The 11549-nt window shown below is 39.2% G+C and overlaps 1 protein-coding gene across 1 annotated transcript; it reads right to left on the bottom strand.

The window, feature by feature from the left end:
- Positions 1-3334: 3334 nt before the first annotated feature.
- LOC120488459 (uncharacterized) lies at positions 3335-11177 on the bottom strand. Its single transcript, XM_089125588.1, has 2 exons — positions 11143-11177; positions 3335-5629 (listed from the first exon to the last, which is right to left on the bottom strand). The coding sequence occupies exon 2, from the start codon at positions 5621-5623 to the stop codon at positions 4130-4132; it is 1494 nt and encodes a 497-aa protein (XP_088981714.1). The 5' UTR covers positions 5624-5629; positions 11143-11177; the 3' UTR covers positions 3335-4129.
- Positions 11178-11549: the final 372 nt, after the last annotated feature.

The raw sequence follows: 11549 nt of genomic DNA, 5'->3' as shown, positions 1-11549 counted from the left end.
TTTTGTAAATACAATAAGATACTGTTGAAAATATAGCAGTGACACTGTAAAAGGAACTAATAGCCAGAGCTTTGTTATTCATTATAAAATGATGTGCATGTAATCAAATATCATCCATCAGGTGAAAAACACGATATACATTTCTAAGCTCTGCTTTACTATAAATGTAGCGGATTTCACTCAGCACCACAAATGAACCACCAACACCAGGCTCTTCAGGGGGATTCTGCAGTTTTATTAAAGACAGGACAGGAGTTAACATCACACTCTCACACTGTTCTGTAGTCTCTGGTCTCTGTGAGAAGTGCGAAAAGATAGAAAATAAAACCCTGCCCCCATTAACACCATAACTGCATTTGCCATATAATGGACTTCAAATCAATGGGGACCAAACGGTTCAAGGTCCAAAAGACAGTTTCAGTGCAAACTGTTCAAAGGGCTTTAAACGATTCCAGACAAGCGAAACGATCTCTCATTAAAATGTCAAAATGAACGAATCTTTTTTTGTGTCATTTTGTTCATTCAACGAAATAAATGAATGAGTTGACTCGGGAAAAGATTTGTTCATTTTGATGAGTTTGAACAGGAGAGTCACAAACGCTCATCACAGAACAGAGCAAGGCGAGCAAGCTTATAAAACTTAAACTTTGTTATTTATTTATTAAATGAAGACCATTATTCATCGTCTTGAGTCGTTTAAAGCCTTTGAACAGTTTGCACTGAAACTCTCATTTGGACCTTGAACCGTTTGGTTCCCATTGAAGTCCATTATATGGAGAAAATCCTGGAATGTTTTCATCAAAAACCTTAATTTCTTTACTGAAGAAAGAAAGACATGGACATCTTGGATGACATGGGGGTGAGTAAATTACCAGCAAAAGTTTTTTTTTTTTAAAGTGAACTAATCCTTTAATTTCACTGCATTGCAACTTAAACATATTATTTTATCCTACAGTTGGACGAACTTAAAAAAAAAAACTTAAATTGGTAACACATAAAAAAATACATTTAAAAAAATTATATTTTATCAACTTAGTTTCATTAGGTCAATCACACAAGGCTCAAAATGCTTTAGAAATATTTATTAACATAACTGTATTTACTGAGATATTTAACATCCATTTAATTCACAGTCTTTTCCCAGATTTGTCTTTGCACTACATTATGCTCAAAGCTAAGCCACTAATATATTTAAAAATAAATATAAAACATAGTGGTCAAGTCCTTAAAGGAGAACTTAGGCCAGCAGGGGGTGCTCACCCTGTGGTCTGTGTGGGTCCTAACGCCCCAGTATAGACTATTTCACAAGACGTAAACAACACTGGTCCAGAAGCACTTCCTGTTTCAGTTTGTAACTGTTTTCTTTATTTCACATGTAAAGAAAACATCTTAAAGATGTTTGTTTAACTTTTTGATTCAGTTTTAAATGTTCTGTTGGTTGTATTTTATCCCAGCTTTTATGTAGTGTTAAAAACTGAAACAGGAAGTGCTTCTGGACCAGTGTTGTTTACATCTTGTGAAATGGTCTATAGTAATGGGGATACTATACTGTCAAAGAGCTCCGTCTTTCGGATGAGACGTTAAACCGAGGTCCTGACTCTCTGTGGTCATGAAAAATCCCAGGATGTCTTTCGAAAGAGTAGGGGTGTAACCTGTCCTGGCCACGTTTGCCCTGTGGCCTCTGTCCATCATGGCCTCCTAAAATCATCCCCATATACACCAATTGGCTTCATCAATGTCTCCTCTCCACCAGTAAGCTGGTGTGTGGTGAGCGTTCTGGCGGAATATGGGTGCCGTCGCATCATCCAGGTGGATGCTGCACACTGGTTGAGGAGATTCCCCCCTGTTAAAGCGCTTTGAGTGCTGAGAAAAGCGCTACATAAATGTAATGAATTATTATGAATTAATTAATAATTAATTACAGAGAACAATGACATAAATCGGTGTTTCCCACACTGTGTTATCCTCTTTTAAAAGTTTTAAACCTGCTTTTAGCCTCTTAACATCCTTGATGTGGCTTGATTACAAGCATTGACATCATATAGAGATAGACGCCCACACCCTATTGTGAAGGTAAATCCTTGCAATTAAAAAATAGCCTTGTAACTCCCATTTCATTTCGGCTTGTTGTTCATTCTGGCTTGTCATTGTTGAAAAAAAATAATAATACCAATAACAGAACACACACGGATAATAAATCTGAGTCCCGCCTCCTGAACACACATGCTAAACTGATGGGCTCTACGGTGGTATTGGTATTTCCGGTGAGGTAGAGTCCAATGCAATACTGAGAATTTATATTGAATTTTATACTCCATGGTTATACTAAAGAAACGTTAGTCACAAAAACAGATAAAACAGACACCCCTCATGTGTTTATGCTTCTTTTTAAAATTATATTAAATAAATATAACTATATATAAAATTACATCTAAACGTATGTACGTTTCGTTTCAAAGACGGGAGGACAGTAAATATTGAAGACTCTGCCATAATCCCGTTTTCTCCGGTTTTCCTCCGCTTTAATCTACACAACCGGAAATGGACGAGCATCCTTACGTCAAATGCGGAACTTATGCGTGCATATAGCCTATTGGTTTTGTGTTTGTGCAAAGCGGCAAATCTCCTCTGAAGGAAACAGAGATGCGGTAAGTGACAGAGAAATCAACACTTTTCTGCTGAATGGGGGAAACTGCAGACCTAGGGCAGGCAGATATACGCCCCTGACATTTTTACCTGAAATGCGCTGATGGCACTCCGATCGTCCGGTCTTCCACGAGTGGATTTACCAGTCAATTTACCAGTATTGTTGAATGGTATTACTCATTTTTAACTAACAGGTCAAAATATGTGAACGCACACCAGGCAGTCTCAGACCCTAAATCCATCAGCACAGGGGCACCACAGGGTTGTGTGAGCTCCCCTATCCTTTTTACTATTTATACCAATGAGTGCACGAGTTAATATCTACACTGTTATATTGTCAAATTCTCTGATTATACTGCTATGCTTAGCTTATTGTATCGAGACCAAGACACAGTCTCCCATTCAGAACTATTCTACCATTATTATATCAAACTATTTTAAATATTGTCTTTACTAACTTTATAGGCTGGCAATTTTCAATTAGAATAAAAGCCTATGGAGGAGTGAGACAGCTCTCAGATTTAATCAAAAATATCTTAATGTGTGTTCAGAAGATTAACGACAGTCTGACAGGGTTGTGACAACATGGGAGAGTAATAACTAAGATAATTTTCATATTTGAGTGTACCAACACTTTAAGTGCCCAACAACATATTTCTGCTTAAAATGACAAGCGTATAACAGTGAGTAGAAGTTGCAAAAATATTTTATTAAAGTAGAAATACAATGGCAATGCTGTATAGGCTACTGTCTACTGCTTATTCCTTTCTCATTATGAGAATGCAATGAGAAGGTCCAAACATACTGGGACAGAAAAGTCTACAGAGCATAATTTAATTTAATAAGTTTAAGCAGAAATGGTTCATTGCTGAAAATCTTATTGTGATCCAATCCGTGAAGGTGTGCATACTGGTAACTCATTCAAATGCATAAATCACCTAAAACACGGCACGTCACAGTCAGTGACGAAGCAGACGAGAGCCAAAGAGATTGTATATCTTCATCATTATACAGACTGAAATAGTTTGTTGTATTTTTTTGTTGTATTTCTTGTTGCGGTATTTTGAATTGAAGTTTCTGACAAAAGAGATGGGATCTTGTCATGGAGGAAGCTGCAAATTTGGCAGGAACCAAACTGCAGATTTATAAAAAGAAAAAAGAAAAGAAAAGTACAATATAGGCTACAGGAAAAATATTAGAACTGTATGACTAATAACTAATAAGGGAATAGTAAATATGATGCAGTAAATGCAAATGTTCAGATTGTCATTTCTTTTTTTTTGTGGCAGGGCAATAGATTTTCACCATTGAAGAAGCGAATGGGGACTAAATATTAATATATTGACGTAATATATTGCACAAATATTCTCTAAAGAAAAACATTTGGGTACATTGTAGTTTTTAGCAAGACTTAACTCAAACTCATTGATTAACATTCAAGGAATACAATTATAATAGCATTATATCACATAAAAGGACACTTTCAAGGTGCAGTTTCCTGATTAACACATATTTTCATTTGTTGCAGCAGATTATTTTGATCTTCTCCTGCTCTCTTCTTGATGTTTTCCAGTGTTTCAACCTTTTCAGGCTCCTTGATTTCCTTCATCTTCTCAATCAGAAAATCAACATGTCGGAGTGTGTTCAGTGAATCAGTGTTGAGTGCGATCATCTCCAGAGTATCCACACAGTGAAACGCATCCATCACCCGCTTTATTTTCCCTTTCTCTAATTCCTGCAGTTCCTCTTCCAGCTTCTGGACCAACATGCCGTCCTTAATCTTGACATCATTTTCCTTCTCTAAATTTTCACACAGTCTCTTCTCTGCCTTTGGTTCATTTGTTATTACGTCATTGACGTGTTCTTTGTAGCTGCTTTTATTTGTGCACACTGTACAGTAATTATCTCTCTCTGCTGTGCACCAGAGATTACAGGGCCACCAGGATCCTGGACAATGACAGTTCTCCTCACGGATGATGCAGCATGTGGCTTCGTTGGCTACAGAAGTATCAGTCTCTTTATGCACTTCAACTTCATCCGTTATTATCTTCGGATCTTTCAGCTCATTTTGCTTTTCGTCAATTTTTTTAATATGTGATTGTATTTTGGAGATATTTTCCTCCAACTGCTCCCGTTTCTGCAACACACATCGGGTCATCTGCAAAGATTTTGGTTTTATTTTGTCAAGAAACTTGAAAAATTCATCCATTCCTCTAAAACTGAGATTCCATGATTGCTTCAGCATTATATTTTCTTCATCAGCAGCGTCTGACTGACAGTTGTCAAACAGGAAATACAGCGGCTGATTTTTGTCATTCACGGCACACTTGATTTTACCCTCTTTAACAGCCGTCAGAGCATTTTTAGGGATCGCTCCACGTGATTGTGTGAAGAGCAAGACTATGTTTTCAGCAGTATCTCTCCCAAATAAAGACTGAACAGCATCAAAATTGTATCTTTCTATATCAGAGAGTCGAGTCTGTGTTGCTTTAATCACCAGACACACTGCGTCTAATTCATCAATCGTTTCTACAGTTTTAAGCACACTCATAACTTTCTCATTTACAGCTAGAGTGTCTCCATATCCTGGTGTGTCGATGATTGTTAGATCAGTTTTACTCTCTTGTAGATAAAACCCATAAACAGTGGTGATGGAGGTCTGACTGTGAGCTGATGTTCGATCACTCTGATCATCTGTGATCTCAAACCAAACCTTGTCTTCTCTCTGAACATCTAACATGTAGTTGATCATCGTGTTGATCAGTTTTGTTTTTCCCGATCCTGTTTCTCCCAGCAGCAGAATGGTTTTATGGGGTTTGGTTTTGTCTCTCTCTCCAAAGGTCATTTTTCTAAATGGTTCAGATTGAGAGCCTTTTCTTGTTTTCACACGATATCGAGTAGGAGGGCCTTTTTCAATTTCTATACTTTGATTGACGATTTCGTGAAATTTGTGCAGATCTGCTCCTAGACTGGCCATTTTTGTCTGTAATGTAAAGCAGAAAACAACATAACATGATAAAGTCCCTTATGTAACAAATATGGGAATATACTGCAAAAATATAATGTGATATATTAGATAATATATTTTCATATATGGGAAACTAGTGCTTATACTTTTCAATGTTCTGCAATATGCATTGATGGAGATATACTATATTAAAACATAAAATACACTGACTGAACACAATTATAAACGTAACACTTTTGTTTTTGTCCCAATTTTTCATGAGCTGAACCCAAAGATCTAATACTTTTTCAATGTACTCTTTGTGCCTTTCTCATCAGCCTTTGTCTTTTGTGCTTAATGCCTCATTCGCTATACTGGCGCAGGACCTATAGACGTGTGTAAACGCGTCTTTAAATTGAAATCACTCGCGCCAGACGCACAATTCACATTTTGTGTGATTCTCGATTCACAATTCTCGAATTGCGTCAGCACTAACTTCCTCACAATTGTCCATGTCCCTCAGCAGGTCAGCCTGGTATGCTTGTAGAATTGACATCGTGTGTAAGCATGCCACGGCCTGACCTGCAGCTGAATATGCTTTACCCACCAACAAAGAAGTATTTTTAATGGCTTGGTGTGTAACATCGGGGCTTTCATTGATGACACCGACTCAGGGGAGAGATAGCTCACAAGATTGTCATGTTAGTGATCAATCCCTTGCACTTTACTATAATTGCTAGTTTGTGGATTATGCACTCTGAAAGACGCCGGTTTATTCCACGATCTTGACACCTCGGTGTAGAGATCGGTAAAAATGGGAGTTCCCTACGTGGAGGTCGTGATCTAGATGGTACAAATTGTTCTTCTATCAGACTTTTTCTAGGATCTTCAAAATCATCAGCTGGCCATTCCATATTTAACTTAGCAACAGCACAAGATAAAACCTCCATTAGCTCCTCATCAGCAGGGGTATGAGCTGGCGAAAACTCATAATCACCCATATCAACGACATCCAGTTCCTCAGAACTGGATAGCCGCAACATTGGTGCCTCAACCTGGGAAGAAGAAGCCACAGCGCGGGCTCCTTCCTGGGCAGAGACACCGGATCCAGCAGGTAAGGGTTGAGAAAGCGTGGGGCCCGTCTCAAACCCTGCTACTAGATCCATCTGCAATCCCCAAGATGAAAGCCGCCAATGTCCACTCCCAAACAAGCAACACAAAGCTGATGTGTGTCCCCTCCCGTGATGTCCCCAGCCGTGAACGAGGGCAGGGAACATCACAACGTCTATAATCTTGCTTGCTCGCCATGATAATATATATTATATATATATATATATATATATTAGTGCTGTCAAACGATTAAAATATTTAATCACGATTAATCGCATTAATGTCATAGTTAACTCGCGATTAATCGCAATTAATCGCACATTTTTATCTATTCTAAATGTCTCTTGATTTCTTTTTGTCCCGTTATTTTTTCTCATTTTAATACTTTTATCAACATGGAAAAGTGGATCGGCTTTCTTTTCAATTTTTTTTTATTGAAAACAACATTGGCATATACTGTGTTCAAATTCACATTAAAATTCTCACTTGGAGCAAATAATCTCCCACACAATGTAACACTGTCCATCAATAAAAGGGTTAAAGAAATACTGTCGAGGTCCTGATATTGACGAGGGGGTGGAGAATTCGCATCATCTGTGTGTTTGTGTGTGTGTGTGTAAGCTCGGCCATCATCAAGCAGTATTTCAGACTGGATGTGCTGCGATGATGATAGCTCAGTTCACAACGACAAAACACAGATCCCTTTGGTCTTGTCAATGGAACCATTTTGCAACTTTTTAAAAGTAAACTTTCCATTCAGAATCTTATTGGCATCCATTTCGGCGTTTTGCGCTCGTCATCCACTCAAAACATAACGATAACCAACTATTTGGCTGGCTCGCAAGCCCAAACGAGTGTGTGCAGCGTGCCTGTTGTTTTGTTTTGCTTTGGTCGACGAAGCAACAAAACGTCCTTGCGTGGCGCAAGCCATTGAAATGAATGGGTTTCATCGCGCAGCGCGCGCATGCGTGTGCATCCTGTTGCAAAAGCATGTGAAAGAAAACTACAAAGTTTGCTAGGCCAAAAAGACTCGCGATAAAAAAATTGACGCCGTTAAAATGGGTTTGCCTTGCGTCCACATTTGCTTTTTGGAGAAGGCATTCGACTGTGTCCCCCGAGGCGGCCTTAGGAGGGTGCTCCGGGAGTATGGGGTCTGGGGTCCTTTGCTGAGGGCTGTCCGGTCCCTGTACGATCGAAGCAGGAGCTTGGTTTGCATTGCCGGCAGTAAGTCAGACTTCTTGTTGTATGTTGTATTCCAGCAGGGCTGCCCTTTGTCGCCGGTTCTGTTCATAATTTTTATGGACAGAATTTCTAGGCGCAGCCAGGGGCTGGAGGGGGTCAGGTTTAGGGACCACACAATTTCATCTCTGCTCTTTGCGGATGATGTTGTCGTTTTGGCCTCTTCACACAAGGACCTTCAGCACACACTGGGACGGTTTGCAGCCGAGTGTGAAGTGGCTGGGATGAGAATCAGCACCTCCAAATCCAAGGCCATGGTCCTGACTTGGCAAGGATAACTTGCCCACTTCAGGTTGGTGGAGAGATCCTTTCTCAAGTGGAGGAGTTTAAGTATCTTGGGGGTTTGTTCACGAGTGAGGGAAGGATGAAACGGGAGATTGACAGACGGATCGGTGCAGCTTCTGCAGTAATGCGGTCAATGTACCGGTCTGTCCTGGTGAAGAACGAGCTGAGCCGTAAGGCAAAGCTCTCGATTTACCGGTCTATCAACATTCCTACTCTCACCTATGGTCATGAGCTTTGGTTCATGACCGAAAGGACAAGATCCCGGATACAGGCGGCCGAAATGAGCTTTCTCCGCAGGGTGGCTGGGCGATCCCTTAGAGATAGGGTGAGAAGCTCGGTCACTCAGGAGGAGCTCAGAGTAGAGCCGCTGCTCCTTCACATCGAGAGGGGTCAGCTGAGGTGGCTCGGGCATCTGTTCCGGATTTCTCATGGACGCCTTCCCGGTGAGGTGTTTCGGGCATGTCCCACTGAGAGGAGACTCCGGGGAAGACCCAGAACTCACTGGAGGGACTATGTCTCCTGGCTGGCCTGGGAACGCCTCGGTGTCCCCCCAGAAGAGCTGGAGGAAGTGTCTAGGGAGAGGGAAGTCTGGGCATCTCTGCTTAGACTGCTGCCCCCGCGACCCGGCCTCAGATAAGTGGAAGAAGGAAGGATGTATGGATGGATGGATGGACAGTCATGCTATTGCTTTTTTTTTTAGATTCAAAATAGCTCTTTACCGGCACTTAGAGATCTTCTTCCGACACACAAATATATATGAGACCACGACGCTTTACTAGGTCAGGCTCACAGGTACTCATTCCAGTTCCACCATACACGTTTTTCTATACTTACACTAAAATCTGGAATGACATCCCCCATCACATTCGAACATTATCGTCCTTCACATATTTCAAAAAGTCATACAAACTGTTTCGTCTTAAGCCATTTAATCCCACCGGTCACAATTGTGACTGCATCTTTTTTTAGTCATACCTGTACATACTGATCGTTCATGTACTGTTTTTAGTAGGGTTGGGAACCGAGAACCGGTTCTTTTCCAGAACCGGTTGTGTTTTTGAAAAAATACCGGAACCGTGCAAAATTCCTAAGTTTCGGTTCCGAAAACGGTTCTGATGCCGATGCGATATCATCATGTGGGCGAAGTGCTGGGAGTAGAAGACGCCGTCTTATTCCTAAATGACAAAAACTTCACCACTGAAGTTGCGATTTGCTCTCAAACGCGCTGCATTTGTCACACACAGACACACACACGCTGCGCGCGCCGACCGCCGAGTCACTCTCAAGCCTACATTCAAATCTGTTTGCGCTGAGAGAGAGAGAGCAGTTGTCAATATGAAACTGCTTTACAATCACAGTCTCAATATTTATTTGTTTCACATATTCAAATGATTTCCGTTACAGAATTAGTGAGATTATAGTTTGAGTAAACATTGACGTAGTGGTCAAAACAGATGCAGTCAGTACATTTTTTGTGTTCAGAATTTACAAAATATATACAATGAGCGAGTGCATCATAATGTTTTTTTTTCAAACCGTGTTTTTGTCTTATCTTAAATCACTACGTAAAGCCTGTAATAAGCGTTAATACTCGGACTTCTTTAGACTGGCCGGCGGATCGCAGCTGCTGCGGAGTAGCCCAATGCCTGCGTGACTCGTCATGGACATAAACAGAGAGAAGTAGCTCCGGCAACAATGTTCTTCCGCAAGACGCATGCAGTTCTGTTTATTAACTGCTAGAGCGCCGATTTATCCAGTAATGAAATAAGTAAAGTCTTTATGAATCAATCATTCAAACCGTTTTAAAAAATAATCTGTTCTACACACATATGTGTGTTAAAGCATATACTATTCCTTCTGAGAGGGTATTCTTCACTGTTGGAGATACAATAAAGGAGAGGTCTAAATTATTATAGAGAATGCAGAATTTTTTAATTTCCTTTATATATAATTTTTTTTTTTTTTTTGCAAAGATTGCTTAATAATATTTTGAGTTTGTTTACATTACCAGTCTGTTAAACTAATTTGTCATGTACTATAAGAAATAAACACAAAAAGGATTGTGGATTTTTCTCTTACTAATATTTTTAATTGAATGGGAACCGGAACCGGAACCGGAATCGTTTGGCGGAACCGGAATCGGAACCGGAACCGGAAAATTTCTCACGATTCCCAACCCTAGTTTTTAGTCTTGTTTAACGTTTTACTTGTATCTGTCTAGTCAATAATAATGTCTTGTATAAATGTGTTGAAATTGTGTTTATTGTTCTATGTTGCTGCAGAACAGTAACCTGCTGTAAACCAGTTTTTTAAGTCAGGCCTGTTTACTGTAATTACATAAATTGCTGCTCTTATATCTTCCTGTATAATAAATTAAATTAAATGACTTCTAATACTATACCCTTAATTTTTACAGTGCTATCAATGATAAGGCTTTGACAGGAGAAATCTCAGAAGAGTAGATACATAACGAGTATTGAATAGGGCTTAATGCGGAATGTTATTTATCATATATTTTAAAACAATGTAATAATAAACACTGACCTAAGGTGAGATATGAGGGGGTATTTTCTTGGTTGTATGCAGATGATACATTCAGCCTTTATGTACATTATTATAATCTGCATATAAAAATCATCAAAACCTAAGACAAAAATGACAATGACTCCTAGTCCTATATCCTTAATTTTATCCCCACATCACAAAGACATAAACAGTAAAAAAGAAAATTGTAAACCTAATTTATTTTGAATTTAAATTCTATATGATATTCTATGCATTTATTTATTTATAAGCACTGACTATTAGACCATATAGCCTATAGAATAACACAAAGTTTGAGATTCTACATATTACAACAGACTACTGAGTCAAATAGGCTACAGAAGAACAGAAGACCAAACAACTTTACTTACAATAGTGCTTCTTTCTCTGACTCACTCCAGGTTTTTGCCGACATCAAGATATGTAGTAGTATTTATACATGGGCAACACCCTTTTAGGAATATCATGTGATTTGCAAGAAAGCTCCGTCTTTTTTTTTTCTTATAGCAAAAAAAAAAAATATTTATTTGTCAAACATGGCACAGTTTTATGAAGCCAATCAGTCATGGCACAATTTTATCAAGGCAGAGTAGGCTACAAACAAAATTTGGTCCCGTCCGGTTCTCAGCCTCCTAAAGATCAATTTATATTATAAAGCTTGTTTTGAGGAAAATTGGGTTGTAGCTCATTATTTACATTACTAAGATTGGAAATAGGTGTCATTTATAGTTTAGCTCATGAGTTATTGAACCAGAAAGTTCTAATCTGTAAATATATT

The sequence above is a fragment of the Pimephales promelas genome, chromosome 22, assembly GCF_988280905.1.
Source record: "Pimephales promelas chromosome 22, fPimPro1.hap1.1, whole genome shotgun sequence".
In the NCBI taxonomy this organism is placed as follows: Eukaryota; Metazoa; Chordata; class Actinopteri; order Cypriniformes; family Leuciscidae; genus Pimephales; species Pimephales promelas.
Note: the sequence above shows the minus strand (reverse complement) of the source record. Positions and strands in the feature narration are given on the sequence as shown.